Raw genomic sequence first — 23,259 nt, 5'->3', positions numbered from 1 at the left:
AGACAACTACACGACGGAGTTAGCTACCAAGAGATACCTAATGATCCATCAAAGGAGATAGCCAATATGATTCTTTCCATCACACAAAAAGGTTTGGAATCTGGTTTCTTGAGTGACCAAGAGTTTAAATTCTTGAACCAACAATCTCCGAGATTGGCAACTATTTATACCTTGCCCAAGGTCCACAAAAACCTTGACCACCCCCCCGGGCGACCAATAGTATCCGGGTGCGGTTCTATACTAGAGCCGCTATGTAAATACATAGACTTTTTTCTAAAGCCACTTGCCTTAAACACAAGAACCTACTTACGTGACACAACCCAAGTCATCCAATTAATTGATGAGAGGCCTTTCGATCCTAACACTATGCTTTTGGTCACATGTGATATTATATCACTCTACACTAGCATCCCTCAACAAGAGGCCCTAGACGTAATGGAGGTTGCATTAAATCACAGATCGGCTCCCTTCCAGGTTCCCACGGAATTTATCATCGATCTACTGAATATAGCCATGAAGAAAAACTTCTTCATTTTCCAAGAGAAATTCTACGTACAATCCAAGGGCGTAGCCATGGGCGCCACATTTGCTCCCAACCTGGCCATAATTTATATGGATCACTTTGAGCAGGAACACGTTTTCTCGTTGAATAACCCCTTTTCATCCATGCTGACCCTTTGGGTCAGATACATCGATGATGTCCTGTGCATATGGCAAGGAAACAGCGAGCAATTGAATGAGTACCATATTTGGTTGAATCAACGGAACACCAATATCCAGTTCACCCTTGAGTCGAGCAATAAATCAATACCTTTCCTTGACATCTCCATCTATGTGGCAAATGGACAGCTCCTTACAACGCTGTACAGGAAACCGACTGAAAGAAATTCTCTATTACAATATGGTAGCCACCACCCTAGAGGCCTCAGAGACAATCTTCCTGTAGGACAATTCCTGAGAATTAGAAGAAACTGCTCCTCTCGTACTGACTATCTCAAGGAATCAGAGATCCTCAAGGATCGCCTTGTATCACGGGGGTATCCAACACGTATGGTGAGACGCGCGAGAAAACGAGCCTGGTATAACCCGAGGGAGAATTTGTTGAATCCTGAGGGTCGCATAGATCCTGAGATGAACCGGATGATTTGCGTCACCACGTATACTACAAGGAGTAATGATGTTAAAAAAGTGATTAACAAGAATTGGCCTTTGATAGCCCAGGAAATTGATCAACCACAGCTTCCTCTCCACTCTTTTAAGCGATCTAGAAACATTCGAGATATGGTGGTTCACTCATACCTGGAACCGGAGAGCCCTCCGACACTCACAAGCCTATGGAGCTTACCACCTGTGATAGGCCACTTTAGATGTGGGACCTGTATCGCCTGCGAGACAACTATCCAGACCAAGACCTTCACCCATGGACAACAGACTTTTAGATTAAAACATCACACTAATTGTAACACCGAAGGTGTGATTTATATAATAACATGCCCATGTAGTAAAGTATATGTGGGGCAAACTCAGCAGAAAATTAAATCTCGGATCTCTGCACATTGCAGCAGATTGCGTTGCAAGGTTCCAGGCGCCCCCCTGGTAGACCATTGGCAGACCGCTGGACACACCGTGAAAGATCTACGGTGGCTTGTAATCGAGAAAGTATCCTTAGGGAGAAGAGGCGGAAACCTAGCTGTGGTGCTAAATGTACGAGAATGCAAATGGATGTCCCTTCTGGACTCCATCAAAAATGGCCTAAATGAACAGGACGGCAGCTTTGCACAGCTGGCCGCCCTGAGATGAATAACCAACTCATTGCCATATATAAGCCATACTGATAGTTTCTCAGATATCCCCATTCAGATATCCCCATATTTGATATACGCATGTAACTCGTTTACACTATCCTGCGAGACAGGTGCACGAGTATTTTCCTAAAAGGGTATACAGCATATCAAGTGCTAACATGGAGTGTTCATAGAATGTGATCTTATTTCTTCTCACTAACTCCTACACCTTCTAAATAGAACTCGCCTTCACTCCCTTGCATGGGCTGTGCGCGAGTCCCAATTCTCTGATAATTTCCCATTCTAAATGTGTAATTTCATCTTTATTCGCCCAAATGGCGAGTGTTAACATGGAGTGCTCATATAATGTGATCTTATTTCTTCCCACTAACTCCTACTTAATTGACATCTTCTAAATAGAATGATCCTGGTGACTACTCGCCTTCACTCCCTTGCATGGGTTGTGCGCGAGTCCTAATTCTCTGATAATCTCCCATTCTAATTGTGTAATTTTATCTTTATTCGCCCAAATGGGTTGGATGAAAGCGTACTGTTCCGAATGATTTCTTTAATTATACGTGTGAGCCACAATATGTTAATCCTTTGCAAAAGGGCTGTCTTCCACTCATAAGCCACTGAGTGTTCCGATCACACCCGAGTCTTTCCTCTATTACTTCTTCCGACCCACGTCACACCGCCAGCCCCGCCCCCAAACTCCGCGTAGTGGTTTGCGGAGTTTGTGTTTCAACGCGAGAAGCCCAGCTGCCTCGCGTAGTGTTGGACAGTATACGGTGATAGGATTGCAGCAAGACACTCTGCTGACCCGCGCCCTGATTTCAGAGTAAGTGGAGAACCCTTTGGTCCCGCTTTTCTTGGCTGACGGAGGATACAATACCGAGTAACTTACGAGCGTTACTGATTATTTCAGGTTCCGATGGTGATTACACGGAGCCGATCGGCAAAAACCATCATTCAGCTCCCCAGTCCGTTAGGCACTGCACGGACCCGATTAAGGTATGGACATACGTGACTGTGGAGTCAGACTTCCGCGTTGCGCCTATGTCTTAATTATTGTGTCTATATATATTTTCATTTTTTCCTTTACAGTTAATTGAATATATCACAGCGCCTAAGCCTTCCTGCTACAGTGCAGCTCAATATACTGAGGTAATCCCCTTTTTTACGAACCGGTTTAACCAAATAAGTTCTCTTTGTGGTTACTCTGACTAATGCGAACTTCATGGTTTTATTTAGACGTGCCCAGCAGTATAATTATTTGAAACAGGCAGCCCACACATTTGAATTTTCCAGAGTGTGGTTTTTTCTACCACAGGTAATTGCTTATAGTTTTCTTTATTTAGTTGCCGTGCCCTTGCACTAAAATAACGCAATCAGAACCCCATTTGATTTAATTGCCCACATGTGATCTAGGGCTCATCTGAGCCTTGCATCACTACACGTACCGCTAATGGGTTCCCCATTCTGAGCGGACACCATTAATCCCTGGCTAATGTGCCCCTGATGTATTGTACTAGACAAATTAATTTCACAAGCGTGTTTATGGATTAATTGCATATCCAGCTTCTGGTCCCCTTGTCTAGAGGTCCCACGACCCAGACTCCATGGCTTCATTTTGTTTTTAACTAAGTCACCTCCTTGGTGCACAGTACTAAGACTGTTTGGTTTCTTATTAATTGATACTCCATCCCCTGACATGGGTTTTCATTTTTTCAGATAGGACGGCCCCTCCTCGTCCCTTTCCCTACTACAATGGTCCTGATGAAGACCCCGGCAAAGGACTAAATTGATCCTAGAAATAGGGGTCGAAACGTCGACACCTCTTTACCTTGGGACATCCGGCACTCTTCCAGTACTCGATTGATTTGTACACGTGACCGTGGAATGCCCCACTCTTTTTGATAAACTTGCCTAATACTTGCCTTAATTGATGTAGGCTGTTTTGTCTTTTGGAATAATTTACAATTCCTTGTTGATTGTGTATATGTACAGTATGTTTAAATCTGTGTACTATCTTTATAACCTTTTACACAACCTTTGAGCACCCCCCTCCCCCTTCCCCCCTTGGGGCCCTTTCAAACTTTCGATTTCTCGTTTTCATCTATAAATGATCACAAACATTGCTTTAAATTGTTTAATATGTTGTTGTTAAATAAATGACAACATCCTTGTCCTTTGAGTACCATCTTAGTTCTTTTTGAATTTTTATTGTTTGTGCAGAAATAATTTCCCTCCCACGGGGACCCCTCTATACATTTACCCCTGGGACTTGAAGGCGCCATTGGTGAAAGGCGCGCCAGGAGTAATACAGGTGGTCAACACTCTCACCTGGGGCGGAGCAGCTTGAGATTCAGGGGAGGAGGCGGGATATTTAAATCTGAGAGAGACGTTCCTCCTCCATGGACACAAACGGCGCTGACGATGCGGGAGCCGAAATGAATACACAAAAAAGAACATTTGTGATTGTGTTCTCCTGTGAAGCCATCAATAAAGCCTTCCGATCGAATCCTCTGGTGGGTCTCTGCTTTTTTGTAAAAAAAGGACCTTGGATATTCATTTGCGCTAGTAACCAGAGTCGCGCTTTGGGACCCCCGCACCACAAGCAGTCCGCAGTACTGGTTGCCGCTTTGCGTGGACTTGTGTTTTCCAGGGTACTGAATTTGCAGCGACTCACCTGCAGACACTGGGAAGGACGGAGGCGATACGGCAGATTTATCTGCCTGATGGGTAAAGCATTGCGCTTGGGCCCCCGCGGACAAAATTCCCGATGATCCTGGAGGCTGGTGTGCTGAGGATTCGGGAGGCTGAGTGGTGGCTTGCAGCAGGAGGATCCAGAGTGAGCACGCGACTCCGGCCCCACACCCGGGATGCAACAAGAACAATGCACCCTGGGACTTAGAGGCGCCATTGGTGAAAGGCGCGCCAGGAGTAATACAGGTGGTCAACACTCTCACCTGGGGCGGAGCAGCTCGAGATTCGGGGAGAAGGCGGGATATTTAAATCCGAGAGAGACGTTCCTCCTCCATAGACACAAACGGCGCTGACAAGGCGGGAGCCGAAATGCATACGCCGAAAAGAACATTTGTGATTGTGTTCTCCTGTGAAGCCGTCAATAAAGCCTTCCGATCGAATCCTCTGGTGGGTCTCTGCTTTTTTGTAAGAAAAAGGACCTTGGAAATTCATTTGCGCGAGTAACCAGAATCGCGCTTTGGGACCCCCGCACCACAAGCAGTCCGCAGTACTGGTTGCCGCTTTGCGTGGACTTGTGTTTTCCAGGGTACTGGATTTGCCGCGACTCACCTGCAGACACTGGGAAGGACGGAGGCGATACGGCAGATTTATCTGCCTGATGTGTAAAGCATTGCGCTTGGGCACCCGCGGACAAAATTCCCGATGATCCTGGAGGCTGGTGTGCTGAGGATTCGGGAGGCTGAGTGGTGGCTTGCAGCAGGAGGATCCAGAGTGAGCACGCGACTCCGGCCCCACACCCGGGATGCAACAAGAACAATGCACCCTGGGACTTGGAGGCGCCATTGGTGAAAGGCGCGCCAGGAGTAATACAGGTGGTCAACACTCTCACCTGGGGCGGAGCAGCTCGAGATTCGGGGAGAAGGCGGGATATTTAAATCCGAGAGAGACGTTCCTCCTCCATAGACACAAACGGCGCTGACAAGGCGGGAGCCGAAATGCATACGCCGAAAAGAACATTTGTGATTGTGTTCTCCTGTGAAGCCGTCAATAAAGCCTTCCGATCGAATCCTCTGGTGGGTCTCTGCTTTTTTGTAAGAAAAAGGACCTTGGAAATTCATTTGCGCGAGTAACCAGAATCGCGCTTTGGGACCCCCGCACCACAAGCAGTCCGCAGTACTGGTTGCCGCTTTGCGTGGACTTGTGTTTTCCAGGGTACTGGATTTGCCGCGACTCACCTGCAGACACTGGGAAGGACGGAGGCGATACGGCAGATTTATCTGCCTGATGTGTAAAGCATTGCGCTTGGGCACCCGCGGACAAAATTCCCGATGATCCTGGAGGCTGGTGTGCTGAGGATTCGGGAGGCTGAGTGGTGGCTTGCAGCAGGAGGATCCAGAGTGAGCACGCGACTCCGGCCCCACACCCGGGATGCAACAAGAACAATGCACCCTGGGACTTGGAGGTGCCATTGGTGAAAGGCGCGCCAGGAGTAATAGAGGTGGTCAACACTCTCACCTGGGGCGGAGCAGCTCGAGATTCAGGGGAGGAGGCGGGATATTTAAATCCGAGAGAGACGTTCCTCCTCCATGGACACAAACGGCGCTGACGAGGCGGGAGCCGAAATGCACACGCTGAAAAGAACATTTGTGATTGTGTTCTCCTGTGAAGCCATCAATAAAGCCTTCCGATCTAATCCTCTGGTGGGTCTCTGCTTTTTTGTAAGAAAAAGGACCTTGGATATGCGCGAGTAACCAGAATCGCGCTTTGGGACCCCCGCACCACAAGCAGTCCGGCAGTACTGGTTGCCGCTTTGCGTGGACTTGTGTTTTCCAGGGTACTGGATTTGCCGCGACTCACCTGCAGACACTGGGAAGGACGAAGGCGATACGGCAGATTTATCTGCCTGATGGGTAAAGCATTGCGCTTGGGCCCCCGCAGACAAAATTCCCGATGATCCTGGAGGCTGGTGTGCTGACGATTCGATAGGCTGAGTGGTGGCTTGCAGCAGGAGGATCCAGAGTGAGCACCCGACTCCGGCCCCACACCCGAGATGCAACAAGAAAAATGCACCCTGGGACTTGGAGGCGCTATTGGTGAAAGGCGCGCCAGGAGTAATACAGGTGGTCAACACTCTCACCTGGGGCGGAACAGCTCGAGATTCAGGGGAGGAGGCGGGATATTTAAAATCCGAGAGAGACGTTCCTCCTCCATGGACACAAACGGCGCTGACGAGGCGGGAGCCGAAATGCATACGCCGAAAAGAACATTTGTGATTGTGTTCTCCTGTGAAGCCATCAATAAAGTCTTCTGATCGAATCCTCTGGTGGGTCTCTGCTTTTTTGTAAGAAAAAGGACCTTGGATATTCATTTGCGCGAGTAACCAGAATCGCGCTTTGGGACCCCCGCACCACAAGTCGTCCGGCAGTACTGGTTGCCGCTTTGCGTGGACTTGTGTTTTCCAGGGTACTGGATTTGCCGCGACTCACCTGCAGACACAGCCTTCCGATCGAATATCGAATCCTCTGTTGGGTCTCTGCTTTTTTGTAAGAAAAAGGACCTTGGATATCTATATATATATATATATATACATACATATATATATACATACATATATATATATATATATATATATATATATATATATATATATATATATATATATATATATATATATATATATATATATATATATATATATTGATTCCAACAGAGCTGCGAGAGGGCACACAACAGCGTTCTCCCATTCGGGTTTGAAATTGCAGTCTGCCTCTTACTCCACCACTAGTGTTATCTTTTGCCGACGCGTTTCAAGGCTGATAGCCTCTTCTTCCTGGGCCGCTTAAGAAATGCATTAGAACCTCCCATTAATTCAATTGACATCTTTATTGGTTCGTTTAAGCCCCTTCTTAGGCGTGTCTTATATGCCATGTCTCTTGATTCCTGATGGGACATGAAGTTTTTTAATGCGGGTTCCAAATGTCTATTTTTCTTTCATTTGCCCATTTAAAACCTGTAGTAGGTGACGGAGCTTACCGGCAGACAATTTAGCATACAGAACGCTGTGCACACGGTGTTGAATAGTTTCACTCCTCAGCCTCAGCTAGCTGGTGATTGCATTTATCCACAGCTAATGATGGTGCTCCTCCCTGCGACCGGGCTGCCGCATGTAAATTTTGATTCCAACAGAGCTGCGAGAGGGCACACAACAGCGTTCTCCCATTCGGGTTTGAAATTGCAGTCTGCCTCTTACTCCACCATTAGTGTTATCTTTTGCCGACGCGTTTCAAGGCTGATAGCCTCTTCTTCCTGGGCCGCTTAAGAAATGCATTAGAACCTCCCATTAATTCAATTGACATCTTTATTAGTTCGTTTAAGCCCCTTCTTAGGCGTGTCTTATATGCCATGTCTCTTGATGCCTGATGGGACATGAAGTTTTTTAATGCGGGTTCCAAATGTCTATTTTTCTTTCATTTGCGCATTTAAAACCTGTAGTAGGTGACGGAGCTTACCGGCAGACAATTTAGCATACAGAACGCTGTGCACACGGTGTTGAATAGTTGCACTCCTCAGCCTCAGCTAGCTGGTGATTGCATTTATCCACAGCTAACGATGGTGCTCCTCCCTGCGACCGGGCTGCCGCATGTAAATTTTGATTCCAACAGAGCTGCGAGAGGGCACACAACAGCGTTCTCCCATTCGGGTTTGAAATTGCAGTCTGCCTCTTACTCCACCATTAGTGTTATCTTTTGCCGGCGCGTTTCAAGGCTAATAGCCTCTTCTTCCTGGGCCGCTTAAGAAATGCATTAGAACCTCCCATTAATTCAATTGACATCTTTATTGGTTCGTTTAAGCCCCTTCTTAGGCGTGTCTTATATGCCATGTCTCTTGATGCCTGATGGGACATGAAGTTTTTTAATGCGGGTTCCAAATGTCTATTTTTCTTTCATTTGCGCATTTAAAACCTGTAGTAGGTGACGGAGCTTACCGCCGGCAGACAATTTAGCATACAGAACGCTTTGCACACGGTGTTGAATAGTTTCACTCCTCAGCCTCAGCTAGCTGGTGATTGCATTTATCCACAGCTAACGATGGTGCTCCTCCCTGCGACCGGGCTGCCGCATATAAATTTTGATTCCAACAGAGCTGCGAGAGGGCACACAACAGCGTTCTCCCATTCGGGTTTGAAATTGCAGTCTGCCTCTTACTCCACCATTAGTGTTATCTTTTGCCGACGCGTTTCAAGGCTGATAGCCTCTTCTTCCTGGGCCGCTTAAGAAATGCATTAGAACCTCCCATTAATTCAATTGACATCTTTATTGGTTCGTTTATGCCCCTTCTTAGGCGTGTCTTATGTGCCATGTCTCTTGATGCCTGATGGGACATGAAGTTTTTTAATGCGGGTTCCAAATGTCTATTTTTCTTTCATTTGCGCATTTAAAACCTGTAGTAGGTGACGGAGCTTACCGGCAGACAATTTAGCATACAGAACGCTTTGCACACGGTGTTGAATAGTTTCACTCCTCAGCCTCAGCTAGCTGGTGATTGCATTTATCCACAGCTAACGATGGTGCTCCTCCCTGCGACCGGGCTGCCGCATGTAAATTTTGATTCCAACAGAGCTGCGAGAGGGCACACAACAGCGTTTTCCCATTCGGGTTTGAAATTGCAGTCTGCCTCTTACTCCACCATTAGTGTTATCTTTTGCCGACGCGTTTCAAGGCTGATAGCCTCTTCTTCCTGGGCCGCTTAAGAAATGCATTAGAACCTCCCATTAATTCAATTGACATCTTTATTGGTTCGTTTAAGCCCCTTCTTAGGCTTCCTCAAAACCTTTGGGCCTTTGCAAACATATATATATATATATATATATATACATATATCCAAAAGTACAGAGACGTCCAACACGCTCAACACGTACATCACATTAAGTCCGATGAATCTATGCAAAAACATAATTGCAAAACGCGCCGCAAATCAGACAAAATTAATAATGCAAGATCGTAAAGCAAAGAAATGTCAGGACCGTGTAAATACAAGGTATATGAAACGTGTAAAGACAGTGATATACAAAATGCAGAAACAGGCATAATACCACACAGGGTATACACGTAAGAAAAACCAGCCAAAGAAATAAATAGCCAGACTCAAACCCAACTCCAAAATAAGCCTCACAAGGGAGAGGGGCGGGTGGGAGCGTAAAGTCCCCAGGAGGCGCATGCACCTTCAATCAAAGGAGAGTGTCCAAAGGGGAGGGTGACACAGTAACCAGGTAAAATACCCCCATAGCCACTACACGGTGAGACATCTACAGTGAGGTACACTGAAAGAAAGCCTCGGTACAGACGCGCTAAAAACTGTTCTTACTTGCTTACAAAGCCCTGTGCCCACAGTACAGTCTAAAACCTTCTAGATGAAAGCCCAATAAGTGAAGACGACGAAGTGACATTCAAGGGGCTGGAACAGTGGTGCTGTGACGTGACCCAGTCCCCACCTTTACACCTATAGGGAATCGGAACAAGATGTCAATTAACATGATAACAAGTATGTATGCACTTGAATAAACAAACAACCATGGAGATGCACAGAAGACGAAAGAAAAATATATAAAAACAAGATAATATTCAGATATCAACAAGAAGAGCAGATCACCAATGAGGTTAGTTATCTTTGAGATGAACAGAAAGTTCCTCATCAAAGTTAAGCCCCCCAGGGGTCTTGGTTTGGAAATTGATGATATGTTTAGATTCCTTCTGTCTCAACTTGAGAGCTCTGTTCCCACCCCTGGGATTCCCGTTGATCTGTTCTAGAATGAAGAATTTCATAAGTGCAGGGTTAGAAAAATGATGCTCACTAAAGTGTCTAGCCACGGGATACTTGACATCACCGTGGACTATCCCACGATAGTGTTCCAATATGCGCTTTTTGGCCTGGGCAGTAGTACTCCCAGTGTACCAAAGATCGCAAGGGCAAACAATCACATAGACCACAAACATGGTATTACAGTTAAGATATTGTGTAATCTCCCTCTTAATGCCATTGTACTCGACTCTCTTGACAAGGGTACTGTTTTTTCACGCCTAGCAGTAGCTGCAAGGGAAGAACCTTTTTAAGCCAAGGCCTTGATACGTGGGATAGATGGTAATATCACTACGGACACAGAGATCCCTGATGTTACTGCCCTTCCTGTAGGTGATGCTCGGCCTGTCGGGAATCAAGTCACCTATGGTGCCATCACTTTTAAGAATATTCCAGTTCTTAGCTAGAATCTTTTGTACCTGCCTTGACTCTCTGTTATAAGTCAAGATGAGTCGTGTGTTATTGTCATCCTTATCAATTTCTTCAGCTGTGGTAACTTGAAGGGTAGTGCTAATCATGGAATACCTATCCGACGTGTCGATAAATGGCTATCAGACACGCAAAGAGAATACCTCTCATTGCCCGTCACCGTTGAGGAAGTCACTGCAGTGAATAAATCCCTACCGAATGGTAAAGCACCGGGCCCGGACGGCTTCACGTGTGAATTTTATAAAGCGTTTGCAGATCTATTAGCTCCTCACTTGGTACAAATGTACGGGGATACTCATGACAAGCAAACACTCCCGCCTACTTTAAGAGAAGCCATGTTGATTGCCCTGCTAAAAACCGGGCAAGGATCCAGAATACTGTGACTCTTACAGACCTTTATCTCTCATAAACGTGGACACGAAGATTATTGCCAAGCTGATTGCTACTTGTCTCCAACTGTTGATGCCGCTACTGGTTCTACCGGACCAATCGGGTATCCCGACACGGGCAATGGCACATAACACGAGAACACTGTTTGCACTATCGCATTATTTATTTCCTAACACCAAGGCTGCAGCAGTTTACTAGATGCGGCCAAAGCCTTTGATACCATCGAATGGCCATATTTACACACGGTTTTACCTAGAATGGCTTTCCCTCCCTTGTTTTTGCAATGGGTGTCAATGCTATACACTGCTCCAACAGCGCGCATCAAAATTAACAAGTAAATATCTGACTCAATACTAATCACCAGAGGGACACGACAAGGCTGTCCCCTGTCTCCTTTGTTATTTGCATTAGCACTAGAACCACTGGCGTGCAAAATCAGGCAGGGACACCATTATTCAGCACTACAATTTCCACAGCGTCCATTACATATCTCGGTATACGCTGACAATATGATGCTGTATGTCCGTGACCCTGTGCAAAATTTAAACCCTCTACTGCGGGAATATATAAAATTCGGACAACACTTGGGACTCAAAATAAATTGGTCCAAATCACAGATCATTCCATTGACTGATACCACATGCCCACAACCTATGAATTACCCATTAGAATCAGACCCAGTACGATGTTTGGGTGTCTGGTTCCATAGAGACCCGTTATCTGGTTCCAAAGAGACCTTGTTATCCGTACTAATTACGGTTGTGCAATCAGTGCTATGGAAGACAAAATAAAAAGATGGAACTGTCTGCCACTATCCATAGCTGACTGTACGGCCATAGTAAAAATGGTAATTCTACGTAAATTCCTCTATTTATTTCATAATATTCTAAAAAAGCCACCAATGGAAGTGTTTCATAGAATAACAACTATGGTGCTGAACCTGATATGGGCGGGCAAACAAGCGAGGATAGAAATGTGTGCCTTAACATTACCATACTCAAAAGGAGGGTTCAAAGTGCCAGATTTTTTCCTTTACTATTTATGTGCGCAAGCACAGTACGCACATTACTGGTACCATTAGATCCCATACCTTACCCACGTTGCAATAGAAGAAGGTGATGCACTTCCCATACCACTGACGTCTATTATAACACACCGGAGGCCCCCATTACATGCTCGCGACATCAACACAATAAATGGAACAAATGAAGCCTGGTACATAATGGGTAGGAAATCACACAAGTTACCATTGTACGCAGCTGCACTTCCATTACATCACCATCCAGAGCTTTCGGTCACTCAAGAAAAGGTGGGAATGGGCTTACTTAAGCAAGTCGGTATAGACACTATGGGAGATCTGTATCAAGATGGGCAGTTTAGAACCCTCAATGATCTATCCTTCATAAGTAATCCGACCTTACTTTTCAAATTCACATATTATAGATTACAAAGAGCGATACGGGAATTGTATACATCATACCCCCACAGAACCGTAGCAATTGTCTTCACTGCAACTATTGCTTACTACTCCCACGGCACATCACATAGTTTCTAAGCTATATGTTAAATTACAAGAAGATATAGCAGATAATACATTGCCAGCACTGGACAAATGGAACGCCAGCTTAGACTCTCCATTAACGGTAGAGGAATGGGCCACAACCTGCACACTTACAGGGCTACTAACACCCAATGGCAATCTGCGCATACTCCATTATAAGTACCTACATCAGACCTGTTATACACCTGAACGACTTCATTGGTATGGGCTGAGCATGGACTTCGGAATGTAAAGGATGTCACTCGGATGCAGCAGATTTTATACATCTTGCATGGTATTGTCCGAAGGTAGCAGAATACTGGGTGCAGGTGACTAAACTGTTAAGTGATATGGTGGGCATTCCCATTGAATGTGCAATTCGCACATTCGTTTACTGGGACTGGTGCCTGGTATACGAGCTGCCAAGCGGATGTTTTGTGTAGTTGCACTGCTGATAGCTAAACGTAGAAGTATATCAATTGGTGGGAATGGTTCAAGGGCTCTAAAACTCAAACAATGGATTGAAGAACTGACGTATTGCAAGGACACCCTGTTGACGTATGAGGAGGAACTGTCTGTGAGATCAAGGTCAAGGGATTATTGGATATATTTAGTTGACTATCTAAAATCATACCAGATTGACTAACTACATATACTAACTGTATCATAAAATGTCTATCTTTGGAATCTATTATACTGTGCTTCATCTGGAAAATGGATGTTGTTGTGCAACGGTCAGATTGTTTATTTACTGTTGACTCTCTAAATCTTAAAAATGCCAATTAAAAAAAACTCTTCTTGACCTCATTTAAGACTTCACCCCAAAACCCTTCCTCCCCACCCTCTTCTCCACAAATGCTCATGCACCTATACATTTGTTGTGCAAAACTACACATGGCCAACCATTGCCACTGGAACCCCTCCCATACAACAAAATAAAGGTAGGATAATAAAGGTAGGGACTTTATATAACACCAGTTAGGAAATTATGTTAAATCAAATAATTTAATATATTTAAAAACATAAATAAATATAAATCAATTATAAAAATGGAACATATTTATTATTGAGTGTTGTATTACGTTTTAAATTCAAAAGGTTATTAGATATTTTAGAACTAAATAATAAATATGTACTATTTTAAAATATTTTTTAACATTGCGTTATAATTATTTATATGTTTAACTATTTTATAAGCTTTCATTTAATTTAACATTATTTCAATTATTTCACATGGGCTTTTATAGTAGGTTCCTACCTCTATTTGTTCTATGGAAGTGTTTTGGAGTATCAGTGAATGGCTTTGTCCAGTGATGGACTCTCTGCAAAAAGTAATGTACTACAATAGTGCTGTATATGAATACCCAAAAACAGTAAAATTACTCAAAACTGTACCCTTATTCAAAAGTGCAGTTTGTGAATCAGACCTAATGTGTGCAAACTGGAGATTAATACTGATTGCTTGCTTTATTCTCATTGTGTGCACAGATCTATACTTGAGAACAAAAAACAGAGGACGCCTTTTCCTGCAGTAAGATTTGTTTACCCCAGTTTATAGGTGAGGGTCTCAATAGCTCCTTTAGTGCCAAGACAGTAGAGTTAGCATGGGGCAAGAAAAAAAAACTAGATTTGCAATTTAAGTGCAACACTATCCTTGTGGAATTTCTACTGGTTTATAATTTTGCGTTGAGCACAAATAACAAATTTTTTGGTTAAGATCAAATACTTTTTCACTCACGTTTTCCACCGGTAGAACGTAAGGGGAAATGTATATGGAAACTGACGTAAAATTGGGTGATCACATACAGCAAGGGGTTTACAGGTACATTCATCAAGCATTTTTGCGAGCGCAAACAGTGTGAATCGCAAAATTCGGCCGTTTGCGCCCGCAAAAATGGCATTTGAGATTCATCAATGGTTCATGAACTCGCAATTTGACAATTCGCAAATAATTGTGAATTATCAAATTGCGATTGCATTTAAGGAATCTCAATTTGAGATTCCTTAAATGCTATTCATGAACCTTTTAGAATTTGCGAATTCGCAATTTCTGGCCGCAGTTTACAGCGAAGTCTGACTTCGTGGTAAATAGCGAAAACTTAGAAAAATGCACTTTAGTGCATTTTTCTAAGTGGTATGTTACACGCACACATGTCCTTTGGACATGTGTGTGTGTGCAACATCAGGCTACATTTCCATTTCAGGGGTGCTACAGGGTCCCCTGGCACCCTTGAAATCGCATTCTTATTTGCGATTAGCAAATTGCTAATCGCAAATAAGGATTGACTCCCCATTCATTCCTATGGGCCTTAGGCCCATAGGAATGGATGGGGAGTCAATCCTTATTTGCGATTAGTAATTTGCTAATCGCAAATAAGGAGGCTGTAGGAATCACAATTTATTTCGCAATTTCTACATGAATCCCGATTTGCGAGTCCTTAATAGCGATTCCTTAATAATCGCTATTAAGGACTCGCAAATCGGAACATTGATGAATCTGGCTGTTAGTAATTCCAAGTTCCGACTGTTATTCGCCATTCCAGGCCATGAAACATATGATGAGAGTGGTACCTAAGGTGGAGATAATGATAGATATTTAGGTGCTTCGCCAATAGGATTTTCGCGATTGCTACAAAAGAGTACGTTTTGGTTAATGGATTAAAAAAATTAAGGGACTATATTTAGAAGCTGAACATGAAATCAAATATTGTAATATCATTTTTTTCTTGCTTCGAACGTTTAATTAGTTTAATTTCTCTCCCAGAGTCACCCCAGCATGGAACCCAGTGCTGAAATGAATTATCACTACATGTAGACTACCGATGAAACTTATTAAACTCCATCCATTGCTTTGCACTAGGTTTCCCATATATTACTGTCAAAACTGCAAAGAATATTGAAGTTCGTAATTGGTTTTTGAATTACACATCCCCCTATCCAAAGCGTGTAATATTCCCACAGAGCATCATGCTGCTCCGCCGGAAGCCTGGTTCTGAGCATGCTGCTGATAGAGTTAAATTCACCATTCACTTATTGATGTTTGCAAATTATTCCTATTGTATCCCCTCCCCCACTGCCACGTGCGTAGTGATGTTGGTTTCATCCATACAATCGCAAGTCACCTTCAATCTACATTGCTGGGCTTGAGTTAACACTATTATTCAGATTAGGCGCCCTTAGTGGCCAGGCTTTAAGCAATGAGCCCTGTTGCCAGCGGAAATCCCCCCACGCGAGATTCCTGCCCACGTCCCAGGGCTATTTAAATCCGCTGTGATATATGTGAGGTTTGCGGAGGCTTAGTCAGTTTGCAGGCTTGTGTCTCGTTGCTGTTTGGAAATGGATTTGCAATTCTGATAATGAAAAATGCCATGAAAGTGTAATTTTGTCTTTGTGATGGAGTGCACTTGGGAAAAGCTACCTGGTGAGTCACTGCCCCAAAGAGCACTACCTCTGACCATTATATGCGCGCGCACACACACACACAGATAGAAATGACGCCCATTTTACCTCACAGAGAAGATTTCAAATTCACATTTCGCAAAAATATCATTTTATTACAGCTGACTATCATTTTATTAAATCATTTTTTGCATCCACAGCCTATGGATGCCCGCAAGTTAGCAGGAATTACCACCATTATCTTGTATTAAAACCAACTGAAAGGAAATATTATTTGGTTTTCAGTTTCACACTGCTTCTCTGAGTAATTAAAGATGCAAAAGAGATTATGGATTTATAAAGTTCCATTCTTGGAATATCCTTTAAGTGTTTCACTTGTGACAGCAGGAAATATTCTTAACACAGCGACTTAAACTTCTCTAATCATAATAGTATTTCTTAACCTTACTAAAAATACCTCCCACTAAGGCCCATTAAACCTTAATTGTCTCGGTCTGATAAGCCAAAATGTGAGTAAATGAAAGATCAAGTTTCTCAAATCCAAGCTGCTACAAGAGATTAAGCAAACAAAGACATGTCAGATTAAAATAGTAACCAAGGAAAGAGCCGTGAAAGGAGTAGATGCTGCTGTACTCCAGATGATTTGAAATGAATGCATACAATTCTATTATGGAAGACTACTACTTTAAGAGTAAAATCTGCATTAAAATATGTTAACATTACGGCACTTTTGTAGTAAACGAAAGAGCCCTGGAGAATAACCATATTCCACTGAATGACGAGCATTGTCCATGCGATTCAATGTTGCATTTTAAAGTACAGCTTTTCAAAAATACTGTCATCAAATAATATGCAATAGTGTTTAGAAGCAGCTCTGAAGGGGAACCACTTAAAAATATTCCTATACTTTTAGGATGTAGAAAAATGGTCTGATCCTCCCCTGTGGTGTTTTGGGTTGACCGTTCATCCACAATGTAGATGCAGAAAAAAGAGGGGTGAAATGGCATATTTTCAGGCCCATATCCTTACATTTTTGGGTGAGAAAACACACTCTCTAACTGTAGTTAAACGAATCTTGGTTTTTTTAAAAAAAAATTAGCATGCCCTTCATCATAATATGTGCTATGCAAATAAATAATGGACGAAATGCTGAATGAATCATACATTCACCCCCAAGCAAGAAATCTGGGTTAAATCCATTGTTCTTTTGCTCACCATGCCACCCCAGTTTAGACACAGCCATATGCAAATCAGTCTTGACCCTTTGCCTCATGGGAACAATCCTGACCGAACTGCCAAGCCAGGTCCTCCCTGGACCGGAAACAAGCACCCTGGTACCGGTTTCTGGGTAGTACCCTTCATCAGCCAGTCTAGCTTTATTCCAGAAGCTCAGTGTGCAAGGGACCCACGTCTGGGCATACCCATCCCACTTAGTGTTAAAGGTGCTACGCAAACAAATGATGGATGGAATGCTGAATAAATCACCCCAGTCAGGAGATCTGGGTTAAATCCATTGTTCTTTTGCTCACCATGCCACCTAAGTTTAGACCCAGCCATATGCAAATCAGTCTTGACCCTGTAACTCATGGGAACAGTCCAGACCGAACTGCCAAGTCAGGTCCTCCCTGGAGCGGAAACAAGCCTTCTGGGACCAGTTTCTGGGTATTACCTTTCATCAGCCAGGCTAGCTTGATTCCAGTGGCACAGTGAGCAAGGGACCCAGGTCTGGGCATACCCATCCCGCTTAGGGTAAAGTGCTACGCAAATAAATGATGGACGGAATGCTGAATGAATCATACTTTCACCCCAGCCAAGAGACCTGGGTTAAATGCATTGATCTTTTACTCACCATTCCACCCCAGTTTAGACCCAGCCATATGCAAATCAGTCTTGAACCTGTGCCTCATGGCAACAGTCCAGACCGGTCTGCCAAGCCAGGTCTTCCCTGGACCGGAAACAAGCATGCTGGGACCGGTTTCTGGGTATTACCCTTCATCAGCGAGGCTAGCTTGAATCCAGTGGCACAGGGAGCAAGGGACCCATGTCTGGGCATACCCATCACACTTAAAGGTGACAAGTGCTACGCAAACAAATGATGGACGGAATGATGTACACCAGGTTCACATGTGGGCCGGTCTTTTTGCAGCCTATGTAAACTACACCAAGAGACTTACTTAGTTTCACAGTCCCCACCAGGCCATTGCAATGTGGTGCCAGTCTTGGCCGCTCCCCAGCTCTGTGTGTCAGGTTATGGCAGGTGCTGGGAGGTTGCATTGTATGTAGGGGCCTCGCAGGGAGAAAAGTTTCATTTGGCCATTCTAACCTACCCCCCACCCCCTTGATCAGCAGCAGTGTGTTATTTTGAAATCTTGCTTGCCAGGTAAATGCACAGAGGCTACAATGAAAGTGATGATAATGAATGGTGTGCAATTACTTTTAGAGTGCCTGAACATTATTGTGATCCCATGCGGACCCTGGTTCCATAGCATGTTGTGTCTGTCAAATGAGGGAATTTCATCATCAGGTAAGTATGGTCAGCCCACGAATACAAGGGGAAACACACATTTAACATTGGAACAGGAATGCTCATAGCCACATTTATGTATGTATCACAAAGTGAATGAATGAGTCCACCACAACACACAACAAAACATTGCAGGGCAACAGAACTCCAATTTACTCACAAAAGTATGTCCACGGAGACATATTCATTGGCACCATGCCCACACCTACATGCATCGGTTACACAGGCTAGATCCTAAGATTTGAAACGCATACAAAGACCACAATATTTCATGTCATAGAAAGTCACATTGCAGGAAGTGACATCATTTATCCATATTACCTTGTCATTTCCCAAACACCCTAGAAAAAGAGCATGGTTTACTCTGATTAGCTCCCAAAGAAAATACAGCACGTATAAATCTCACAGGAAAACGATGTCAAAATCAATAGCTGATCTTGCAAGTAGTAGGACAATGCATCCACCCAATCAGATGGATAACCTGGACCTAGCTTATTTACTGTCTCACACCTCACTGTACCGGATGCACACATTGTTGACAGATCATTAGATGTCTACAAACATCAAATTGACTACTACAGTCCAACCTGGACCTCCACTCCCCCATCAGATCAATCACACAGTCCAACAGTTCCTGTGTCATGATGAGTACAGCCATGTTAGAACAGTTTATCATAGGGAGACCCAACCTGAATGGGATGTTGGATGTGTCAGGATTAACAACATGGGAAGGACCTAGCATAGATCCAGAGCAGGACTCATACAGACGAATCCCTTGCATACAATCACTACCATGCACACACATCTGATAATAATAATAATAATAATAGTAATCCACATTTGTAAAGAGCGAACCATCACCCGTTAGGGTCTCTAGGCGCTGGACGCCGTCAGGAAGATTAAGCAAGCTATTCCCCAGAGTCACATAGTGCTGGGCTAATCTGCCGCCGGTATTGATCCTGTTCTCGTTTCACCTAACAGATAGCCTGTGAAAAATTAAATCTTACCTGTATCCTGTTCAGATATTCTCACATAATGTTGTGATCGCTATCACATACATAACCCAACATGTATCAACCTGTTTAACCAAACATGTATGTTGTTTTATATTAGTTGGAGGCTTCTGAACATGCTTCCAACATGTTGTGCTTCACTACGCCCAGAAGTTGTAGGGCTCAGCATTGCAGCTTGCACCATACCTAGCTGCGTAACCTTTTTCTCACACGATGGCAAGTGGAAACAGGATTTTGTGAAAATAATGTGGTACGAGGCAGGTGAGTAGTGTACATATAAATTATACCTTCCCCAAAGGCAAGTCCATGATTCCTTAGTGGGATGATCATGTCACCTGCACATTAGATCGCTTGTCGCGTAGAGAAACACCCTTCTGTCAGATTGTTAAACTGCATTGATTTGTATTAAGAGAAAACGTATGTACTAGGGTGCTTTTCTATGAATTTTAGCTCTAGACCATTTTCTGATGAGACCCTTGGTCAATTGAAATGACAATTGTCTTTGATCTTTACCTTTGCTGCTTGGTGTTTTTCATTAAACTCTAGCTGGACTTCAGGCTTCCATGAGTGTTGCGCTTTAATTTGACCAGATGGTGAACGTGGCAATGGGAATTGCTTCAATAAAAGGAGAAAGCAGGAGAGCACTATACCAAGATCAACACAATGAACAATGGTGCTAGAGGTAAAGGAGAAGTTTCTGATGGGGGGGCTAAGCTGGGATGGAGAGTGACCCAGGGCCTGACCTGCCATTTTTCTACAATATGAACAACCAAATCAAACCAAAGTTGTTGCTTTCTTGCATGGCTTCTAAACTCCATCCCAGCATCACAGGAAGTCTGTGACGCCCTAACTGACCATTTCCACAACAAGATAGCAACCATCTATAAAAACTTTGACCCCTAACCCACCAGCCTCCTCAGCCATCCACCAACCACCACTGCCAACCACCAACTCACTGCATGGAAACAACTCAGCACATCAGACGCATTCAAGCTAAAGAACACAATCCACCTAGGAGAAGCTACCGACCCCTGCCCCCACCAGCTCTTCAACCTCAGCAGAGACTAGATAAGCAGCCAGCACACCACCATCATCAACACCTCCTTAATCCAGCCCACTATCCCAGACTCCTGGAAATACGCCAAGGTCAGTCCACACCTCAAGACACCAGACAGCTCCAGAACTACCAACCCATCTCGCTGCTCCCCATCCCCGCCAACGTCCTGGAGAAGGCCATCAACCTCCAACTCATCAAACACCTGTAGAGAAACAACTTTTCTGACTCTTCACAGTCAGGCTTCAGAACCAACCACAGCACAGACACAGTCCTGATCACCACAACAGACGATGTTCATACCCTAATGGACAGAGGAGAATCAGTCACCATGATCCTGCTCAACCTCTCCGCCGCCTTCGACATGGTCTCCTACCACACTCTCACCAATTGCCTACTACATATTGGCATCACAGATGATGCTCTCAAATGGATGGCATCCTTCCTCGCAGGACGCACCCAGAAAATGAGACTCCATCCATTCAGATTACATTCCAAACACAACATTTATGGTGTACCCCACAAGGTTTATCGCTCAGCTCTACCCTCTTCAACATCTATATGACACCACTCGTGGATATCGTCAGATCTCACCACATCAACATCCTCTCCTATATTGATGACAACCAGCTCGTCCTGTCTCTCCCAACCGAACCCACCTCGGCAAAAAACAACTTCCACAACTGTATGAAAAACGTCTCAGCCTGGATGAGGGACAACTGCCTTAAGCTCAACGCAGACAAGATAGAAGTCCTCATCTTTGGCAAGCACACCATCCTATGAAACAACTCCTGGTCGCTATCAGAACTCAGACCCACCCTCACTCAAAAGACCATGCCTGCAACCTCTGCATCATCCTCCACAGCAAACTATCCATAAAACGCCAATGCTGTCTCCTCAGTCTACTTCCACTCGCTATGCATTCTTTGCAAGATCTTTAAGTTGCTTCCCATTAACATCAGGAAAACAGGAACACAGGCCCTCATCACCAGCTGACTAATCTACTGCAATGCACTCTCTGCCGGCACCACCACCAAACTAATGCAAAGACTGCAGTTGATCCGGAATGCGACCGACAGAGTGATCCTCAAACTGCCCAAAAGAACTCACATTACCCAGCACCTGAAGGACCTCCTCTGGCTCCCGGTTGAGAAAAGATGCAATTTCAGGTTCCTGACCCACACCTCCAAAGCCCTCCATAACCAAGTAACTGCCTACATTAACCACGCACTACACTTCCACCAGCCACACAGGAACCTAGGCTCAGCACACCTTGCCCTCACAGAAATTCAGCACAGTCGTCTCAGCCGCAGGACGCTCCTTTTCCCACTTCACCGCCCGAACAAGGTACACCCTACCCCACCACCTCTGCACTGCACCTTAACTGACCCAGTTCAGGAAGGGACTCAAGACTTGACTGTTCAACTGAGACCAGCAGCAATCGCCTGCAGACCCTCCGGGCTGACAAGCAGCACAATACAATTACAACCTGATTGATTGACCAACGGATGATGACAAACTGATTGTCCAGCCGGCTCAGGGCGCTGAGCTCCAGGTGTCCCTTTGAGCCATCCTCACCGAGGAAGATGTGAGAGTCTAAATTGCGAGAAATGCTGTTGATGACGGGTCCTGGGGGGGAGCTGTAGAGAGGTTCCCCGGGAAGGTTAGGAGTTTCCAGTGGACCGGGTCCCACATCCAGTGCCACGTCCTTCTTCCCTGCAGCCGGAAGCGAGGTCTTCCTCCTACGCTTCCTCTTGGAGAAGCTCTCCGAGAACTTCCGGGCCAGCTGCATGAAGCTGCTCGGCTTGTCGATCACAATTTCCTTTTGAAGATCCTCCAATGAGATCTCAAGGTTGCCGGAGTACCAGGCCAGCCACCAAAGCAGGCTGAAGAAGACCACAATGCCCCCGCTGTAGATGAGGAACTCCCCAAAGGAGCGACCGTCCACCTGCAGGTTAGCGAAGATGCCAACAAGCAGCAGAGCGATGCCCCCCAGGTCAAAGATCACTGCCAGCCAGAAGAGGCCTGCGCACCTACCACAGCGCAGCCGGCCAGTGGCCATGGTGGCAGAAAGGGCTTGAAAAATAGCACAGAATGCCTGGTATGATGCAGCAAAACCAAAGTGCAGCCCCACGGGAAATTCTTCCACCTGGCTCAGAGACCCGAACGTTCATCCATGAGTGAAGAGATTTTAAGATGTCTCCCTCCAGACGACGGACCTGAACGCTTTCTGTCGTGGAGATACATCGTGGGCTGTCCTGTCCGGCAGGAATCTGGGATTTCCCCAGGTACAGAGCGGTCTGAGGTGAAACCCCGCCCCAGTGGCGCTCAATCAATGGGCCTCAGCCCCCTCCCCCAGGGAGGCGTGCGGTGCAGCTCGGGGTGGCGCACAGGTCTGGCCTCCTGGAGCTGCATCTGATTGATTGATTTGCGGCCGATGTATTGTCAAAGAGGGTGTTCATAGTTGTCATCTGGGTAGGAGATGATGGGTAGAATAGAAAGGAAAATTGTTGGGTAGGTTGGACTTATGGAGTCCAGAACAAAAGTGAAAAAGAGTGTGA

At 44.9% G+C, this 23,259-nt stretch overlaps 1 protein-coding gene across 1 annotated transcript; it reads right to left on the bottom strand.

Annotated features, from left to right (window-relative positions):
- Positions 1–16,580: 16,580 nt before the first annotated feature.
- On the bottom strand, positions 16,581–22,921 carry LOC147698661 (uncharacterized). The gene is made up of 2 exons (XM_086936264.1): positions 22,188–22,921; positions 16,581–16,655 (listed from the first exon to the last, which is right to left on the bottom strand). The coding sequence occupies exons 1-2, from the start codon at positions 22,758–22,760 to the stop codon at positions 16,581–16,583; spliced, it is 648 nt and encodes a 215-aa protein (XP_086792390.1). The 5' UTR covers positions 22,761–22,921.
- Positions 22,922–23,259: the final 338 nt, after the last annotated feature.

The sequence above is a fragment of the Lissotriton vulgaris genome, chromosome 8 (assembly GCF_964263255.1).
Source record: "Lissotriton vulgaris chromosome 8, aLisVul1.2, whole genome shotgun sequence".
NCBI classification, from domain to species: Eukaryota; Metazoa; Chordata; class Amphibia; order Caudata; family Salamandridae; genus Lissotriton; species Lissotriton vulgaris.
This window is presented reverse-complemented; position numbering and strand designations above follow the sequence as displayed.